The sequence below is a fragment of the Marmota monax genome, unplaced genomic scaffold (assembly GCF_021218885.2).
Source record: "Marmota monax isolate L192 unplaced genomic scaffold, Marmota_monax_Labrador192_F-V1.1 WCK01_AAM20220418_F8-fsc00003, whole genome shotgun sequence".
In the NCBI taxonomy this organism is placed as follows: Eukaryota; Metazoa; Chordata; class Mammalia; order Rodentia; family Sciuridae; genus Marmota; species Marmota monax.
Genome location: NW_026694084.1, coordinates 28,423,564 through 28,444,392, shown reverse-complemented (window position 1 = coordinate 28,444,392; position 20,829 = coordinate 28,423,564). Strand labels below are relative to the sequence as shown.

General features: G+C 50.2%; 1 protein-coding gene across 1 annotated transcript; it reads right to left on the bottom strand.

Annotated features, from left to right (window-relative positions):
* Nucleotides 1–1,009: 1,009 nt before the first annotated feature.
* Nucleotides 1,010–20,077, bottom strand: Fam83a (family with sequence similarity 83 member A). The gene is made up of 4 exons (XM_046464915.2): nucleotides 19,084–20,077; nucleotides 12,634–12,801; nucleotides 10,628–10,752; nucleotides 1,010–2,525 (listed from the first exon to the last, which is right to left on the bottom strand). Exons 1-4 carry the CDS (start codon nucleotides 19,561–19,563, stop codon nucleotides 1,991–1,993), a joined length of 1,308 nt encoding a protein of 435 aa, XP_046320871.1. The 5' UTR covers nucleotides 19,564–20,077; the 3' UTR covers nucleotides 1,010–1,990.
* Nucleotides 20,078–20,829: the final 752 nt, after the last annotated feature.

Here is a 20,829-nt window from a genome sequence, read left to right as displayed (position 1 = left end):
AGATGTGTCGCCCAGAGTTGACATGAGCTGGTGCTCAGGTGCCATTGTCGATTTCACATGGTAGAAGATGATATGTCTAAGGACGGCCTCCAGCAAGGCCCCCTGCCAAGGAGGTCCAGGGGCAATTATAACCCTGAGTAGAGTTAGAGATGGAAAGAGACCAGGTTTGTAGGATTTGAAGTTTGGTTAAGGTCTCATTCTGGTTTCCTGCTACTCCATTGCAGACGTGGAAAACCGCTCCTGGTCCTCTGGTAGAAATGGGTCTTAGGAAATGAGCCCAAGGCATCCCAAAGGATGTCTCTGCCTCAGGGCAGTGGCCCTTAGAATCAGCAAAACTGGGTCATGGTGCAAAAAAGAAACACCCATTTCTCAGTGGCTTAAATGACACAGGCTTATTTCTTGTTCCTACTACATACCTGGGTGGGTGGTTGGGTGGCCATAGTGGTGTCTACTGATTGTGGCCTATTAGGCACCCAGGCTGGTGGGAGAGGGCTTCAGCTTGAGGGTTCCCTCTATGTGGGTCACTGCACCCAGGCTCCCCATGCCTCTGCCTGGAGGTGATTGTTAGACCAGGACGCAAGAAAAGACCAGGTTGGGTCTATCAGTGATCCCAGCACCTCCACTCACGTGTCACTAGCCAAAGTGAAGCACACCCACCTTCCCGGCCAGCAGGCTGTTGCCATGGTCCGAGGACTCAGGAGAGGTGGAATAGCGTATCTGTGAACAGCCCTAAGATGACAGATTGGCCATAGAGGGAAAATGGCTGGTGGGGAGAAGTCAGGATAGAGCTGGGTCTTCCCTTCCCCAGGGCTGAACCCAGCAGGGCGGGCCTTGGAGATCTGGGCTCAGGACCTTCTGTCACCCAAGAAGCCTTCCCCTTCCCTCAGCTTTCTCAGTTGATGGCTCAGCCAGGCCTGGTAGTTCTACCCCCATCTCAGTCTTGCCTGGGAAACAGCAGCCGCAGGCTGGGGATGAAATACCATTAGGAACCAAAGGTTTCTTGGTCTCTTTTTATTTTTTTAACTTTCTGGGCGGGGGGAGGGAAGAAGGAAAATGAGATAGGAATAGAATTTAAAAAAAATAAGATAGATGCCATCTGTCTAATTCACTGGGACCAAGGGTAGCCCAGTATTTCTAGGGAAGAGGAGTTTCTCTGATTCTCCCAGAAACATCCAGAATGTCCCCACATCCTCTCCTGACTCTTTCTTATCCAAATCTCCAGGCAGTGGACCGTTCCTGGGAAACAGAAGTACCTACCAGTCATCTACATGTTGGTACCTCAGTTTACCCATTAGTAAAACTTAAGCTGCATATGTGATGAGGACAAAGGGCAAATGCACCCCTAGATCTTGGCTCATGTGCCTCAGTTACCTCCTCAACAGTGGGCATCACTAGAGCTGGGGTGCATTCACGTAGCTCATCAGGGCCACATTCCTGAGCCCCCATCCTGTAAGCAGCCAGTAAAAATAGGCCCTTTTTGGTTCCAGCAAGCCAGCCTGACCTTCCTGTGGGAGCTGTGTCTCCCTTTCCAATTGAAGGCCCCAATAAAGGTTTTTCCTTAATTTTTGTGCTCGTAAGACTCAATTTCACTTCTGTGTGGTAGAGTCTAAAGTTCCCAGGTCTCACACCACATCTGCCCCTTTTTTATATCATGGAGACTTGGGGACTCCATTAACACTGAAGCTCTGGGTGATTTCGGAAGACAGGGGCTCGGTTGTCATGATCTTGTCCTCTAGTTCCCTGCTACCCCCGCCTTCCTGAAACCTTCTGGAAAGGGCTGCATAGGCCAAACCAGTGAGGGGCAACCCAGGGGCTGGTGGGGGTTGCAAGCAGATGGTTTTAGGCCTGGGAACATTCTGACATAGGCGATGATTTTGTCCAAGTGCCTTTGAAGGAATCAGGCTGAACACTCTTAGTTGTTGAGGTGGGGTCTATGCACCAACAAATTCAGAAGTGCCCTGACCTGGCCCTGGGAGCACAGCAGAGCCCTTCAGAAATGAGGTGAGGCCTGTAAAAAGGGTCTCCAGATGTGGGTCACTCTGGGGACTAGGCCAAGCTGCTCAAGCTGCAGCCTAGTGGGCCTGTAGGCATTGAGGTTGTTGTAGGGGGTGGGAGGGCCATCGTGAGGCCTGGGGGAGAAGAGGGCCTGTGGAGATGGGGCTCCCCAAGGCCCATGGTAAGGCTGAAACCTGGGGGGTGGGGGAGGGTTTGGGACCAGGGGACTGCCAGGCCCCGAGGACATGGACACACTCTGGTTGTGGGGGTTGCTGCCTGTCGACGGGCTGCTGAAGAGGTTGGAGGATGTGCGGTCACTGGCAGAGCAGCTGCTGCCACTCAGACGGCCGTTGGGGATGCTGGGACCCTCTCTGGGTTGCAGGAGTGTGGTCAGCCTCGGGGACTTCAGGCCCATCAGGGGCTTGGAGGAGGCGTAGAGGTGGCGGAACTCCTCATCGAACAGCTCTACTGCCTGGCCCGTGAACTTGGAGAGGATGTTCCGGTGGACGTGTCCACAGAGCCAGGAGAAGCTGAAGGACAAGAGGAGAGAGCGGGTGAGGAAGTGGGCGCGAGAGGCAGGACATGTCTGTGAACCAGGGACCTCTCAGGGCAGGAAGGGAGGGGTGCACATAAGGCCCCCAACTCCTGAGCAGGCTCATTTCATCCTGGCGGAAACCCTGTTATCTAAACCCCGACTAGCTGTCGTTTTCCCCCTTAACAGAGGCAGACACGGAGGCTCAGAGACCAGGACATGTTTGCAGATGAGCAATTATGAGGGCAATCGAGTCCCCAGCTGTAAGGCTCCCTCCTGGTGCTCAGAGCAGGGCCCTTACATACTCCCTGGGGAGGCAGAAAGGAGCTGAGTGGCAGCTGAGTCCCAGCTGCCCCCACTCTGTGCTCAGAGGAGTCACTCAGCAGCTGAGGCCTCAGTCTCTTCACCTGTGAAGTGGGACACCTGCCTCTTGCCACCACTCAGGGGTATGCAAAGAATGACTGCTAGAAGGTGGCTGCTCCTGGAATGGCCAGCTGTGTTTTTGCGATAATCTGAAGTGCTTGTGAAGAGGACCCAGCCCCATTTTCAAGTCAGGATCTGAGAGACGGGACAGGGAGCACAGGGCACAGCCACAGGAAGCAAATGCAGACAGCTTGGGTTTGTGCAAGAAAGTCATCTAAACACCATGGGAAGACGCCCTCAAAGTCTCGCCCTGGCCCTCCATTTAGAGGGCTTGGGTATTGTGTTTTGTGATTTTTCTGTTTTAAGCAAATTCTTTTCTATCTCTGATGAAAAACTTCTCTCAGCTCACCCCTACCCAAATCCTTAAAAATCCTGACAGCTCTGCCCGGAGGATCAAACAGGGTTACTGGGTCCCTACTCAGAGAGACCAGGTCCAGGTGGGGAGTGCCAAGGGAAGGACAGAGAGGACTTGGGTAACTAGTGGGGACAGTGCCAGAGCTAAACAGAAAGGGGCAACTAAGGATACGGTCTTCAGCTTCCAGCCCTAGTCTGCCTGTCTTGTACCCAAAGGCCTGGCCCCAGCCCTAGAATCCCTGCTTTGTCAGATAGTGTGGGCCCAAATGTGACCAGGATAATCCTGGGAACAAGAATAAGGTTTTGATTAAACCCTTCTCCCCTGCTCAGGAGCACCCACAGCCCCGGAGAGCTGGGTGCTGATGCTGAGCCAGAAGCTAGGCAGGTGATAGGGAAGAGGGCAGATACGGGGACAGTGGGGCTGGGCCGCACGAGAAACCAATCACACCTTGCTGTTCGCAACCAGGCCAGGTCAGGCCACATGGCTGGTGGCTCTGCTAAAAAAGCAGGTCCAAAGCATCCTGGCAACTTCTTAAGCCCCTGTGTTTCTGCATGCATGTGGCTCCCATTTCCCCATACTTATCTGTGACACCCCGGCTACCTCTGTGTGTCCCATTCATTCCCTGCATGCCCATATTTGCTCAGTACATCTGTTTATCACATGCTTTAGCTTTTACCCTCTTTCTTTCTTCCTTCTTTCCCTCCCTTCCTTCCTTCCTTCCTTCCTTCTTTCTTTCTTTCTTTCCACAATCCATGGGGAGAAATATGCTTGATTTTTATTGTACATAGCATTCACTGAGTCATGATCTTTGGCTCGTGACTCATCCTCTTCATTGGCCTATTCAAGGCCCATGTTTTATTCATTTATCAATTTTATTAGGTTTTTAAAATAATGTCATCAGTGCCTATGAACCCCCACCTAAATAAAAGCTAGCCTCTTGACCATGACCGGCACCCAGCCACATGGGTGTCCCTGCAATCCATTCCTAGGATCCTAAACTTTAAAATATCAGCTTTGGGCTGGGGGTGTAGCTCAGTGGTAGAGTACTTGCCTAGCATGTGTGAGGTCTTGGGTTTAATCCTCAGCTCTGCAAAAAGAAATAGTGTAAAATAAAGGAAATCAGCACCATGAACCCTCTGATCATAACTCCCTGTCTTTTCTTTTTCCATAATTAAAAGTGATGTATAATATACACTTTTTTTTCTTCCTAAACTGGGGTTGAACCACTGAACAATGCCCCCAGTCCTTTTTAGTTTTTATTTAGATACAGGATCTTGTTAAGTTGCTTAGGGCCTCACTAAGTTGCTGAAGCTGGCTTTGAACTTGAGATTCTCCAGCCTCAGCCTCCGGGGCTGCTGAGATTACAGACATGCCATCACACAATCCCGGCTATAATATACTCTTGAAAGTGAGTATTTTCACTTTAGTTCTTTTTAACATGCATCTAATCTTTGGGGATATTTTTCCACTTAACAGCACCTTGCTAAGGTGTGTTCATATTGTGACTTGTTGCCACACACGGCACTTGGATTATTTCTGTCGTGAGCAGGGCCGCTGTGAACATTCTCACACAAGCCTTCCACCATGAGTGTGGCCACGTTTCCCTCAGGTGTTTATCTAGGAGTGGAACTGCCAGATCATAAAGGGTGAAGATTCAGCTTTAGGAGAAAATGCCGGACTCCAAAGTCATTGTCCCCACTTGCCATCCTATGAGCAATGTGTCTAAGATCCCGGAAATCCAACACTTGGTATTGTCAGTCTTTTTGTTTTTGTGTTGGTTGGAAAAGTATAAAATGTGACAAGAAGGGGAAAAAAAAAACAAAACCCAAACCTCTGAGAGTCTGGAGGAGAGGAGAGATGGGGGAGGTCAGTCAGTCAGCAGCCAGGGCAGAGGACCACGGCCTTTTCACATTGCTGATGTTTGGGGGACTCCCTATCTTGTGCCACCACAGCCTGCTCACACCCAGAAGCTTCCTCTGCGTCACCTCAGAGCCACTGTGGGTCCAGCGTGACCGCCGTGCCTCCCCGGCTTCCACTGGAAAGTGCTTCTCACTCCAGGTCCAGCCACGGACTTCAGCTTTCCTCTGTGTGCCGTTTATTTTTATTCTACTCTATTTCATGTTCACAGAATTCTGGACATCGTCCACTAAGTTGATTTCACACCCCACTAATGGATGGTGACACAGTTTGGAAGACTTTATTCCTTAAGCCACACGGGGTGGCAGGAACCCAACCTGCTTTTATTCACCATTCATTCAACAAAGATTTATGGGCACATGCAACGTGCCAGGAACACAATGGAGGAGGAAACAGAGCAGCCCCTCTCTGAACTCATAGTGTTTACAATTTTGGCCAAACAAGCCTGCACACAAATGATTACAAATTGCCACGAGTCTGAAGCCGGTGAGGGCCATAGGACTCTGGATGGGGTGATCAGAGAAGGTCTCTGAGGCACTGATCTGCAAGCTGCCAGGTCAGTGTCCTAAAGACGAGGGTTTAGCAGAGCAAATGAGCCTCAGCAGAGGCCCTGAGCAGCAAGAGCCAAGGTCTGGGGGTACCAAGGAACGTGAGGACCTTAGGAGGAGTGGGTGTGGCTCCAACACGGAGGGACAGGAGACAGGCTGCCGAGAGGGAGGCCTGGTAAGGATGGGATTTATAATTTGTTTTCTAAGAACAGCGGCAAGAGTTGAAAGATTTTAAAGATGGGAATGATTTGATCTGGATCTTTCTGTCCCTGGGAGAGAAAAACCCATGGGTGGCATTGGGGTCAGGGCAGGGGCCAATTGGAAGTCCATGCTAGTGTCGTGCTGTTTCTCATGCTGTTCCTGATGCCTGATTTTGCCTACCTTCCCCTCACCCCATGAGAACTTCCTCATCATTCAAGGCCCAACTCTAAGCAATACTGTCAGCCTGCGAGAAGAAGGGCGGCCCCCTCTGGCCCGCCCCAGAGCACATGCTTACTCATGCTGACCTCACAGCACACGTGCCCTCCTCCATGACCACTTCTCCATGCCTCTTTGGATTTTTAAATTTTATTTTGAGACAGGGTCTTGCTAAATTACTGAGGCTGGCCTTGAACTTGGGACCCTCCACCTCAGCTTCCTGAGTAGCTAACTGGGATTAAAGGTGTGCACCACTGCACCTGACTTACATAAACATTTTTGGAGTGTATCTCGTGTGTCAGGTAGCTAAATATTTGCACTTGCTATTTTAGTTAATTCTCACAACAATCTTATAGAGTGTTTCCCATTTTGTTCTGATGAGGAAAACAGCCCAGAGAGAAAAAAATCAGAGAGCAGTTATGAACTAACAAATTCAAATGGTTATTCTCCTGGGGGAAAACATAATATATGATACTCTGTTTGGCTTTGTTCAGAAGTGAAAACAGTTACCAACTTTGGGATCAGAGGGTGAAAAGTTTCCCATTTTGACAAATTGAAGATGAACAGAGCTTTTGTCTCCCCGAGGTGCCTAAGGCAGGTTTATCAGGAGGAACACCCCCCCCCCCCACCGAGGCCCGGATCTGATCTCCCTGAAATGATCCTTGGGTTCAAAATCTCTCCACCCCCTGAGCTCCCTCATTGGTTTTCACTCTGCACACAGATAACAGGCACTTGCTTCTCTGCATTTTCTTTTCAGCCCCTTGCATTAGTAGTCTCTCAGCAGCAGCGTTCCCAGGCCTCTCCAGTTCACGGAATGCAGAATGTAGATGGTAGCTTCTGGAGGTGCGCAATTGCTCAAAAGTAACAGTCTCCTCATCTTTAACTTTGGGGTGTGGTCTTATAAATAAGAGTTTCTGGGGGAAATCTTTTTTCTTTTAAATGTATCCAAACTTTGATCTATTGAAAATAGATCATTTTAAAGTGAACTGTTTAGGGGCTGCTGCAGGGAGGGAGCTCAGGTGGCACCTGCTTTGATTTCTTTCCCAAGTTCCAGTCACTCTCAGCTCTTCCAGACCTTGGCTCATCTCCTCCTTTCCCTCTGCTGAGGCAAAAACCTGAGTTCCAGAGGAGAAAGTGACTAGAAGTGGGGCTTCAGTCTCTGCAAGAATTCTTAGTCACCGTTCACAATCACCCAAGGGTAGAAATGACCCCTATGTCTATAAGTGGATGAATAGATGAACGAATTGTGGTTCATTCATATAATGGAAGATTGTTCAATAATAAAAAGGAATTAAGTACTGCGATTTGCTCAACTTGAGTGAACCTTGAAAACATCATGTTAAGTGGAAGGAGCCATTCACAAAATGCCATGTACCATATGATTGTATTTATGTGAAACACCTAGAAAGGTAAACACATGGCAAATGCACATTGGGGAGTGGAGGGTTAGGAAACGACTGTTTAATGGGCATGGGGTTTCTTTTGGGGATGATGAAAATATTTCTGAACTAGGTGATGGTTGTACGATGTCTTGAATGTACTAAATGCCATTGAATGGTGTTTTTTGAAGTGGTTATATTTATGTTATATGAATACTAAAGTGATACTAAAGTGAGAGATAATTTCTCCACACAGACTCCTCACTCCAGTTTGGCTTCTGGGATCAGGGACAATTGCCAAAATCTAACAGAAAGTGTGAAAATAATAGTGCCATGATTTGAATATGGGTGTGCCCCCCAGAGTTCCGTATTGTTAAGGGCTTGGTCCCCAGGGTGGTGTTCTTGGGAGCTGGGGCCTAGGGAGAGGTCCTCAGTCTTTAGGCATGTCCTCAAAAGGGATGTAGGGACCCTGCTGTCCCCTCTCTGCTCTGATTTGAGATGTGACCACTTGCTTCTACACACTCCTGCCATGGTGTGCTGCCCTCACCGGAAGTCAAACAAATGAAGTTGCCTGATCTTAGAATAAACCTCCCAAACTGTGAGCTAAATAAAACTTTTCTCTTTATAAAGTTACTTGCCTCAGAAGCAGGTATTTTGTTGAAGTAACACAAAGCTGACTAATGAAAATGGTATGGAAAAATATATATTTTGTGCTAAGTATTCGGTTTTATGTCTCCCAAAATTCAAATGTTGAAAGCCCTAATCCCCAATGAGGTGGTATTAGGAGGTGAGCCTTTGGAAGGTCATTAGTTATAAGGGTGGAGGCCTCATGAATGGGATTAGTGCCTTATAAAGGAGACCCTAGGGAGCTCCCTTATTCCTTTTGCCATAAAGGGGCAAAGACATGCTTTCACCATAAAGACAGTGAGAAGGCATGGGCCTATGAACCAGGCCGTAGACCTTCAGAACTGTGTGAAATCAATATCTGTAGTTCATAAGCCATCCAGTGATGGTATTTTGTTATAGCTGCCCAAATGGATGAAGACACTGTATAAATTTCTGTTTTCAACAGAAAACCAAAGGCGGAAATATTAATATCACAGAAAGTAGGATTTAAGCACAAAGGCATTAATAACCTGAAGAAAGATGGTGCACTTCAGATGTAAGCCTTTGTTTCCTTTTTCTCCCTCCCTTTATGCTCCTCCATCCCTGGCTGGGGATTCTGCAGTTGCCTCCCTGTGGCTGTTGGATGGTGTATCGTGCTCTTGCTCTGGGGAAGGAGGGCATGCTGCAGGTCTCCCGATCCCCTGTCCTGCTGTGCTGTAAGCCTACTCTGCTCCCGGTGTTGTCTTCCTGCTTTTATTTTATTTTATTTTATCAGTCGCTCCTGGGCTCACAGTGTAATAAGGGAGATCCCCACTGCACTCTCTGCTACACTCCTGACCTTCTCAACTCAGTGTTCACAAATGGCCTCAGCTGTTCCTCCCTTCCATGACTGCACCCTCATTGCCTCCCTCCCTGAAACCCACTATCAAATCCCCAGTGCCACCACCAAGGACATTTAGCAGAATGTACTTTAGGATCTGAAGGCAGGTCTCAAAGAGAGACCCAAGCAAGGCAGCATTGTGGAATAAGTGGAGGGTCAGACATTTGGATGCAGGGTCTTGATGTAAGTGGTAAAAACAAACATTTCTCCAGAGATGTTCCAAGGGCCAAGAGCACAAGACTTCAGCATCTTTAGCCTCAGAGATGCAAACCAAGCCCACAAAGAGATATCACTTCACACCGCCAGAATGGCTATAACGACCAGCAACAAGCATTGCCTAGGATCAGAGAAATTGGAACTCTCAGACATTGCTGGGAGAAATGCAAATGATACAGCCACTTTGGAATAAAGAGCTGTCAGTTCCCTGAGAGGTTAAACACAGAATCACTCCATCGCCCAGCAATCCCAGGGAGGCACATACTGAGTGAAGAGAGTTAAAAACCTAAGTTGAAGGGAATAGGAGCAGGGGATGGAGGGGGAAAGTGCTGGGGAGTGATAGAGGCCAAATTATATTGTTATATTTTGTATTGTGTGCGTGTACGAATATGTAACAATAAATCCCATATTCTCTACAACTATATGCACCAATTAAAAATGTGGCCAAAAGGGCTGGGGTTGTGGCTCATTGGTGGAGTGCTTGCCTCACACATGTGAGGCACTGGGTTCGATCCTCAGCACCACATTAAAAAAATAAATAAGCAAAATAAAGATATTGTGTCCATGTATAACTAAGAAAATTTTTTTAATGTAGCAAAAAAAAAAACACATAAGTTAACAAAAACATTTTATAGGAGTGTTCTTAGCAGAATTGTTCCCAAGAGTGGACATAGTACAAATGTCTATCAGTTGATGAATGGATAAATAAAATGTGGTGTGTCTCCCCAGTGGTGTGAATCTTGAAAACATTGTGTTGAGTGAAAGAAGACCACATATTATATGATTCTATTGATATGAAACGTCCAAATCAGGAAAAACCTATAGAAACAGGAAGTAGATTGGTGTTTACCTAGGGACCCTCTGTGCTGGGGCCATGGGGAGTGGCTGTGAATGGGCAGGGTGTATCCTTTTGGAGTGAGGATAACATTCTAATTTGGGGTGGTTGCACAACACTGTGCATATTAAAAACTGAATTGTATATTTAAGCAGGTGAACTGTTTGGTGTGTGAATTAATAAATCTTAATAAATTTGTTGTATTAAAGTAATAAAAATGTAAAGATGAAACAGAGCATGGGCACGCACAATAAAAGCACCTTGTAGACACACTGAAGAGATCTGAGAAGAGAAAAAGAGCAATCTATATCCTGTTGCAGTATCAGGGGAAACTGAGGCACCTGGCAAGCCTTTTCTGCCCTGAATGGATACATATTTTGTGTCTCCCATCCCATCTGTGTGGTAAGACAAGACACCCTGGTTGCTGCTGGTGTGTGTGAGCAGCTAGATGCTGGTCTGTATCTCACCTGGCCCTTGGCACCGCAAAGTCCCAAAGCCTCACCAGGAGGGAACCCAGTGCTCACCTGTAGGATCCAGACAGGACAACTCTCCAGTCTGAGATGAGGAATTTCTCCTGGATTTGGCCAGCAAATTTCCTGCCTGATTTGGCACAGTACACCTCTCCTTCCACACTCCGGATGGCAATGTTCTGTTGGAAGGAAATATCAATGTGCCACTTAGAATTGCACATTTGCAGATATAGACTGACCTGTAGATTGAATGTGTCCCCCCTAATTCTGTGTAGAAACCTAATGCCCAGTGTGATGGTATCAGGAGGTGGAGCCGTTGGGAAGTGATTAGGTCATGAGGGTGGAGCCCTAACCAAGGGGATTGGTGTCCTTTTAAAAGAGATACCAGAGAGCTCCTTCCTCCTTCTGCCAAGTCTCTGAAAAAGTGAGAAGACATCCCTTTATGAACAAGGCAGTGGTCCCGCACTGAACGCTGACCTGCTGGCACCTTCCTGTTTCCAGAACTGTGAGAAATAAATTTCCGCTGTTTATAAGACATCCACTCCATGGTATTCTGTTATAGCAGCATGAACAGACTAAGACAGTCTGAATAGGGAAAAGTCCGGAAGGATGGTCATCAAGTTGTAAACATGTGCTCTCAGGTGGGATTAGGGCCATTTTTTTCTTTTTGCTTGGCTAGACTTTCTAAGTTTTCCTCTTTGTCCTAGCATTAGCTGGCAATGAAAAAGGGATGGGGGGAGAGGGCAAAATTCAAACAAGACAAGGGCCTGACGCCTGTGGAGCCCTCAGCCTAGCTCTCCACAGGCCACAAGAAGTCTGTCACTTACTTAGGGGCAAGCCTCCTAACTGGTTTGGTGACATGTGTTCTTGACCGCAAGCTGGGCAGAGGTTCAGCCCAGAGCAGTCTAAGGGAGTGGTTTTGTCAAGTTCCCAGTGGATCCTGTATGGTCCAGAGAGGGTGTGACCTCTACCCAAATCCTGGCCCTACTTGTCCTTGGCCTCCCCAGCAGCCCCTGCTGCCCGGCCCTAGGTGGAACCCCTCAGAAGCCTGAAAGAAATGAAAAAGCAGGTGAAGCGTGGGGCTCTGTCTCAGGGTTAAGGCTGGGGAGGTGAAACACTGCCAGATGCCACCAATGTCGCCAGGCAGGCTCTGAGGGGCACACCCAGGCTCTCTGTGAGATGGTGGGAGGGGGACACATCCCACTGTCCTGTGGTGAGCAGACGACGGTCAGGTGTGGCCAGTGTGCACCACGGAAGGCTCGCCCTGACTCCCTTGACCTGATTCCGTGGCCTCCACAAAGGAGGGATGACCAGGTAATGTCAGGCAGCACCGCCGTGGCACCATCAGCGTGGACAGGAGGGAGGGAGGGAGGAGGCTTCATCCTTGTCTGAGAGGCTCTCCCGGAGGCCAACCTGCCTGAGCTGAGGGGAGTCACCAAAGGAGTCCCGAGGACCACCCATCCTCTGTCCAGCTGAGCTACTCAGGAAAGATGCGGGTGGTTTTCCCTATGATCTTGAACTCACTGCCCTCAAGTTTGCGTGGCCAATTAATTCTTGTCTCTGGGTTTCTTTCCCTCCTGCCAGAGACGGAAATGGGAGGCTCAGTGAAGTCCAAGAGCCTTAATTTCCTGTTGGGCCCAGGAGTTCTGCCCGTGTATCCGCAGGTGCTGAGGTTGCCCTGTCCTGGGAGGCACATCCACTGGGCTCCCCAGCTGGGAGGAGGGGAGGGATACATGGAGAGGGACGCTCACCAGGCACGGCTCCCACTCACTCCAGGCCCAGGCATCCAGGCAGGGGCAATGGGTTACGAGTGCAAGTGATGGAAATCTCTTCTAGGTCAGATCCTAAGAACACCCTGCAGAATCCTCCTGCCATATTTTTTCCCTCTGTCCCTGCTGTTTTGGAGGCCATGTGTTCCTTATGGCGTAGTCACTAGATAGAGGGAGACCATCTGATCCATACAGGGATCATTAAATGGGGGGGGGGGGTGTTACCATGGCAAAGCCCATTAGATCCTCACTGATACAAAGTTCCCTTAGGACTCTCATGGGGACCCCTACCTTGAGGTGACTGTCAGAGATCTGGATCTTGTCACACATCTCCTGGAAGAGCTTCACACCTCCCTGGTCCAAGAGCACACAGACGAACACGCCGCGCTTGTTGGCTGCCTCTAGAATGTCACAGAAGATCTCCACATCCGTGAACACATCCATCAGGATGGCCAGGACCTGGGCCAGGGCAGAGGGCTCAGTTACTGGGGAAGTTAGGGCCAGATGCTAACCAGTCTCAGCCAAATTTACTGAGGCCCCAATCCCTGAGAGGGCCAGGGGAGAGGGAAGCAGGGGGTAGGAGGAAGGGTGAGTGAGCAGGGTTCAAGGAGGGGAAAGAAAGAGCTAGAGTGGAGGTCTCTGTCCCTGTCCTGAACCCACCTCCCACTGCACTGTCTAGGTCCCCATGCCCATGTCAGACGAGAATGCAGAGGGGGACGGGGAGAAGGCTGGAAGGGGAGAACAGAGGGGCCAGGCACCTCATGGAGCTGGCTTTCTTCTCAGCCGCCATGGCTGTCTGGACAGGGAGGGACCTGCTCACCCTCCACCGGGTATCACAAAAGGAGTTCTAATAAGACCCATTAGAACTCAGCCCTGTTATCATAGGATTAGGTTTGCATACATTTAAGCTTACGGCACCAAAGATGGCCAGGGCCCTCTCTCTGTGCTGAAAGACAAATGCCTCCACTTCAGAGGTACTGACAAAAGAGACAGCTTCCACTCTGATAGCTCAGTGAATCCTTCCAGTTCTGTGCCCGCGAGTCCCTGCTCCTTTGAGACAGCACTGGTGCAGAGATGGTTGACTAGAGACGGGGCAGGTTTGGAAATGACCTGGTGTTCTGATTTAAGAATGTTCAGAAATATGGGTGCACAGTATCTTGTCCTGTTGGCTTCCTGTGGGTTTTGGCTTTCAGCTGGGTTAATTTGAGGTCAATGACTGGATTGAACTACTCTTTTTCAGTCCCTGGATGGGAGTGCCACCTTGGAGGGTGTAGCAGGATGAACTGTGCTCTCCCCAAATACAAGTCCACATCCTAACCACCACAATCTGTGGGTGAGACCTTATTTGGGAAAAGGTCTTTGCAGATGTAGTTACATAAAGGATCTCAAGGTGAGGTGACTCTGGATTACTCAGTGGGACCTAAGTCCAGTGACAAGCGTCCTTGTAAGAGGTACCAGAAGACTGTGTAAAGACAGAGGTGGAGATTGGAGTTGGGCAGACACAGGCCAAGAAATGCCTGGAGCCGCCAGAAACCAGGAGACTGAAGGAACCCTTGAGCCTTTGGAAGGAACACAGCCCAAATGACACTTTGATTGTGGACTTCTGACTTTTAGAACTGGGAGAGAATAAATTTCTCTTGTTGTAAACCAGCAAACATGTGCCAGTTTGCTCTGGTAGCCCCAGGAAACTAACACAGATGGGTAGTAAAGAGGAATAGAGATGTAGGAGGGATTAGGAAACTTTGACTCCAGTCTTGGAACTTCTGGAAACCAGCTGAATGACTACATAAGTCACTTGACCTCTCTGGGTCTCAGTTTCTTTGCCTAAAAAACACTCTTCAATAATGGAGTTTTAGCCATCATGCAATGTGGGTCTAACTATAACGTAGATAAAAGCTCCACACTCAAGTAAACATGGTTATTTTTACATGTTGTTAAATATGACTATCATTTTTTATATGCATTGTTCATAAGAAAGCACAGACAACGTTAGATAATAACACTGTGCAAGACTGTGGTCTTAACACACGTTATGGAAGAGGGTTAAAAGGACTGTTCATTCCTCTATGGGCATAAACAAAAGGGACGGGGTAGGCAGGGCTGGATCTGGATAGGGCCAATCAGAGGGACCAGCACAGGCAGGTGAGGCTGGCTGAGAAGGAGAAACAAGGAAGACCTTTGTATAACACCTTGCTGAAAGGGAAGAAGCTTTGGAAGCAGAGCCTGGTAGGCCAGCTCCAGGAGTCCACAGCTTCTGAGAGATGAGCCCAGGCAGGGGGTTGCTAGACTGATGGGGCAGACCCTGCACATGGGGCCAGCCTGTGGACGGGGAGCCAATCCTGACACATGGGAGCTCCTCAGGGGCTGGAGATCTGCTGCTTCTGGAAAGGCAGGGTGTGGGAAAGGAAATGGGATTTAGGTCCTGGTGTGACCACCCCCAGTGCTGGGGTCAGCCACTGGGGGCACTCAGCACCCCAACCCCCAATCTGTGCTCACTTCTGCTTTTCCTTTTTCTCTTCTATATTCTAATGTTCCTTTTGTTTTTGTCTTTATTTTGAAGGATGAGTAATAGCAATAGCAAGGCTTTGTTATTGGCCTACTACCAGCAATAGGTCTATCTCATGAAATTTCCACAACCAGTCCCCCAGCCTCCCAGGAGAGGAGCCAGGGAACCTTCCCTAGCCAAATAGCTGGACTGGGGTAGACAAGCCCCAGACGTCAGCCCAGAACTTGTGCCCCATTATTCTGCTCCAGGTCTATAAGAAGAGTTCTGATGTCTGTCTACATTAGATACAGCCTGAGGGAGAGAAAATGAAGGAGGAATAATCCAGAAAAAAAAAATTCCAGTTTCCAAGTTCTCTGCCAGACAATATGATTCTATGTTGTCTCCACTCCAAATTCTCCAATGGCCTTAGGCTTGCCTAATAAACTTCCCAGGTTTATTGGTCTCAGGATCCCTTCCTTCTTCTCTTAAAAATCATCGACAATCTCAAAGAGCTTTTACTTATGTGGATTAAAGCTATCAATACTTAGCATATCAGAATCTAAGACTAAGAAATTTTTGAATAGTTTTATTAATTATTTTAAGATATCAATAGGCGACCTATTATATATTAACATAAAATGACAGGCTTAATGAAAAGAACTGGCTCTAAGATGGGTGCAGTGGCACACACCTGTAATCCCAGCAGCTCTGGAGGCTGAGGCAGAAGGATCGTGGGTTCAAAGTCAGCCTCGGCAACTTAGTGAGGCCCTAAGCAACTCAGTGAGACTCTGTCTCTAAATAAAATATAAAAAAGGCCTGGGAATGTGGCTCAGTGGTTAATCACCCTGGGTTCAATCCCCAGTACAAAAAAAGAAAACAGAGAAAAAAGAACTAGCTCTAAAAATATGGCGAGAAGAGTGACCTTGTTTCACTTGTTTCACATTTTCACGTGCATATGGTGGAGCTGGGGATGGAACCCAAGGCCTTGTGCGGACTGAACACGTGCTCTACCATGGATCCGCTCTGGGTTTACATTTTGCTGATTTCTGTGATGTCTGCCTTCACCAAGGAGTGTGGCTTCTTCTGTCTCCTGCATCAGTCTGCTAGATACCTGGCCTGGGTGGAAGTCTACGAAGATGATCCAGCTTCCCCTGGGTAAGCGGCGAGTAAGGAGAGGCTGGTCCTCAGGGCACCTGTGGAGGGCCTCCGCCTTCTGCAGGGACTGGTGACCACCCTAGGGAGCTGCTGTTCACACCCTTTGGCTCAACACAGAAGGCACAGCGCTGCTGTCCCACCTTCCTTGTTCCCACTGCTCACCCCTCCTCGAGGTCCCACATCCCCAAGCTCTACCCCTCCTCGAGGTCCCATATCCCCAAGCTCAGGTCCTACCAGGGTCCAATGGTGTCTGCCCACATTCAGGACACATGAGACTTTTCAGATACCTGGATGTTTGCATTTGACCCTCCCTAGGACTGGACTTCCTTTCCTCTCCTTCTCTGCCTGGCAAACTCTTACTCAGCTTTAGCGACTCAGCTCTGAGGCCACCTTTTTGGGAAGCCTGCCTTAGTCACCTTCTACCCACTTCCAGGCACTGAGGGCTGCCCAGGCCTGGGGCAGCTTCCTGAAATGTCGTCCGATCCTCTCCCTGCAAGGGGCAAGCGGACGGCAGAAGCTCCCCAAGGACAAGTGACCTCTCCTGTCCCACTCTGCCATCCTGCGCTTTGTGGAGTAAAGGGATTGGAAGGAAGGTGGCTCCTGCTTCTTGGGGAGTGGGAACTGCTCCAGAAGGGCCGGCTCCTCAGCTTGTCCCCTCTCTCCTCCTCTCCAGGGGGATGAGGCCACAGGGGAGGGGAGTTCAACCCACCTCTCCTCCCTCTCTCCTCCTTCTACTTCTGCAGACAGCCTGTGACCGGGCACCAGCCCAACCTGCTGCCACAGCTCTGGGAACAGGCCATCCCCAAGCCCTCGCATGTGTGAGTGTGAGTGTGTGCGTGTGTGAGAGTGTGTGTGTGTGTGAGTGAGCATGTGAGTGTGAACGAGTCTATGTGTGTGTGTGTGTATGTGACAGCGATATCACAAACAGCCTGCAGAAGCCTGGTTAGTGATAAACTGGTTGAAGGCCTTAGGGGCCCAAGACAACAGGGAGTAGTGGGGACTGTGTGGCAAAGAGGACCCAAGAGGTGACCACAGCTCAGCACCCTATCTGCCAAGGGGAGCTAGAAATTCTTACTTTTAGGTGAAATCTGCAGGTTTTAGTGTTGTCCTAAATTTATAACATGCTGAGTTGTTCAAAGGGACATGAACAGACCCTAGGGCCACACAGGTGGAGGGGGTGCCTTGCCAGCTGGGCAGTAGGAGGTGAGGGGCTCTAGCAGGGGCTGTGTCTCTCAGGCCCTGACTGGCCTCTTTCCAGGACTCTTGCTCTGCAGCTGCTGCTGTGATGGAGGGTCTCTCTGCGACTCTGGTCTCACCCCCAGAAGGGCACTGGACATCACCCCCAGAAGGGCACTGGACATCTGGCTCCCAAGGCCTGTTCCCAAGTGTGTGAACCCTGGGCTTGAGAAACACACTTGGGAACAGGCCTTGGGAGCCAGAAGGGACCTCTGTCTAGCATGCAGGCTGAGTGCCAGGAGTTCAGGGGACTTGAAAGAGGTGGCGCCGGTGGCCTCAGGCAGCCCAGGCTCCTGGCTGCCTGCCCAGACCTGTCTGTCAATCTGATGCCTCTCTGTCACAGAAACATGAAACACGCTCCAGAGCAGCCCAGTCACACGGAGCCACTCTGCCCATTGCTACCTTCCGTTTGAGTTTCCAGAATCTTCACTCTCCTCCCTTTCTGCATATAGCCTCCCCACCTTGGTGGCCTTCTCTAGAACCTCGAGATTCCACACAGTATTGACCCTGGGAGGGGATTCAGTCATGAAACTGGGACCCTAAAAAGCAAAAAAATAAGCTAAAATATCAGCATGTATTTTTAAGAGTTTTTTTTTTAAATTTTTTACTATAACAAAATAAATAGTTTTAGTTACAAAAAGAAAAATAAGACTTTTTTTTAAGCAATGAGGATTGAACCCCAGGGGCTCTGCCACTGAGCTACACCCCTGACCCTTTTCATTTTGGGTTTTCAGACAATATCTCCCTATATTGCCCAGGCCAGCCTCAAACTTGCAATCCTCTTGCTTCAGCCTCCCAAGTAGCTAGGATTCCAAATGTATCAACACATTTGGCAAAAATCAATCTCTACAGATGATGAATCTGTCAATCTTTACAGATGTCAGAATTCCTTCCTTAAAGTTTGTTCTTACTTCTGCCCCTCTGCAGCTTCTGGAGGGAGGAGAGGAGATCCATAGCCCTATGCTAAATAGTGCACCTGGGAAGGGTGAGGCCCCAAATGGCAAGTCCTTCCACTTCTTCCCCTGCTGACGGAGGTACAGGGCTCTGGAGAACTCCTGGCCTGGCCTGACTGGGCCGATGCATGCTCTGTCTTAAGGACTTCCTCTTCTAAAGTCTATATTGGTTAAAATATCAATATCCAGGGAGGGAGAAACTTTCCCTGCTGTGGGCCCCATCTTCTGCCTCGCTGCTGGCTTGGTTCAGGTGCCATAGCAGCACCTGTGGGCAGGCAGGTCTAAGCAGGGTCTGAAAGGACCAGGGGCAAGGGTGTGCCTCAATGGAGAGGTCTCCCTCATTAGAGTGGGCTCCTAACCCAGCCTGGGGAATTCAGAACAGTCTTCCCCAAGAAGGAGTAGCATCAGGGACGGTGAGGGGCGCCCAGGCAGAGGGGCGGCATGCAAGGACCTGAAGGCAGAGCTTGGTGGGTGAAGAATCCACAGGGCCCACGGGGTTGAGTGGGAGGAGGTGATGGGGGCTGTGAGCCCCGAGAAGGACTTTGCTCCTCCCATCGTTGCAGACAGAGCTACAGATGGCACTAAACAGGGAAGGGGCCAAGTTAGACTCTCAGGGAAAGGGAAAGGGAAAGGCTCTGCTGCGGCATGGAGACTGGGTGGTTTGGGAACCAGAGGGAAGAGCAGGGCCAGGGAGGAAGTGACTGCAAGAGTCCCAGTGATGGCTTTTGGAGGCTTGTGCCCAGGCTGTGACAGGTGACATTAGGAGGTCAGTGATCCACAGCAAGGCAGAGCACAATGTCCCCAACTCCATCCTAAACCCCAATTACCTGGATTCTGTCCCCGAGAGCAGGACACATCCCCTCTCCCTGCTCTACGTGCCATGGCCAAGGGGACACAGGCACCCGTCAGTACCTGGTTGGTCCGGGTGATGCAGCGGCGTACGAGGTCTCTGATGTTGTTGTGCTTGTCCATCTGGAAGTACACAGTGGCACTGGACTTTTCCTTCAGGTAGGGCTTCTCAGCTGAGGCCCAGGTATGCAGCAGGTCTGGCTCGCTACCCTCTGAGGCCACAGGGAAGTAGGTTCCTGATGGCAGGGAACAGGAGTCGAGTCCCTTGGGGCCTGCTTCAGCCCCTCCTGCAAGATCCGGGGCACAGGGGGGCTCCTTGGCCTGGGTCTGGATGTACTGGGTTTCCACAGAGGACAGGAAGTCCACTTCACCTTCCTGACTGAGCGCTCGCCAATAGGCCTCAGGACCCCCATCCAAGAGGGCATCTGTGGCCAGCCGCACACTCTCGTTGTCACTGAAGTCAGCCCTGGCTGGTCGGACCCACTGGCTCTTGACATCTTCTAGACGTTTCCGGATCTTGCCCACATGCCTTGACCGACTCATGCTCCCCGTCCCTCAGTCGTGGAGGGAGAGGCAGACACTGGAGCTTTTCCAGATGTGGGGAGCACGGAACACACGGAGGAGTGGGGCTCCCGACACTCTTGGAGACCACCTGCTTCCTGGGCTGGGTGCAGGGTACCTGCCACCCCTCCTCTGGCTCAGAGAAGTGACTTACCTCTGTCCCTGAACAATGCTTCTCAGGGATCCTCACCTGCAGCTGAGGGATTGGCTTATCTCCGAGGGCCACCGCCCAGCCCGCAGGCCCGAGGGCTGGCTCAGTCTCCACCTTGGCACAGTCAGCCATGGGATATTTCCTCTCCTCCAGCTGTGGCTGAGCCGGCTCTCCCGCTCGGTTGCACAACTCACCAGGCTGGAGCCCCAGGCCTTTGTTACAAAGCTAGGAACAATTCCCAGCCCATGGACAAGTGGGCCTGAAGGAGGAGGGTACCAGGGCCATAAGGTACCCTCCTGTGCTCCTGGGTTCAAAGGCAAGAGGCAAGAATTTCCCTGGGAGACAGTACTGTGGCCATGGTGAGCCTTGGGAAAAGGAAGGAAAACCAGAATGCAGATTAGAGACCACCAGCCACCAGGGGCTCGATGCACCCCTCCCCGTGGTCCTGTGAATGAGCCCTCCTATCTCTGCTTTGGTTTGTCATTGTCCTGTTTGCAGAGTCCACAAAGAGGCTGAGCCAACACTGACCCATTGGTCTGGAGAAGAATCGGAGGCTGTGTCCTGGCTCAGGAATGGATGACATCTGTCCTGGGGCTGGAGGGCTGGGGGCAGTACTTACGAATGAATCATGTGAACTCAGTTTTGAAGGGAATAAGCATATTTTCCCCTCAGATCAGATCATGGCCTGACAGTGGAACAGGATGTCTGGAACCTGACTGCCTTGGGTTCTGGAAACAGCTCTGAGACTTGGGTTTGAGCACAGGAACATTGGAAGGTGATTCTAAGAAGCAGGGGGTCGGGTGGATGGTGAGATAGAGGGGAGGAAGCCAGTCCAGGGCAAGTTCATGCGTAGGTTGTATCATGGCCATCTGGGGTTCACAGACATCCCTAGGGGCATCCAGTCCTGTGGGAACCTCTGGGTGATGTGGTAGAACACAACTCGGTTTCCTACCCAAAGGGGGAGAACGCTGCAGCCTCCCTTCCTCATCTGTAGCCTCCCTTCCTCTCTGGTGGAGGGCCGCCTGGGCTGCTCCCCAGCACTCTGGCCTGCCGTGTGATCTGCCCGGCAGCGCTGGAGCGAGCCTAAGGCAGGGAGA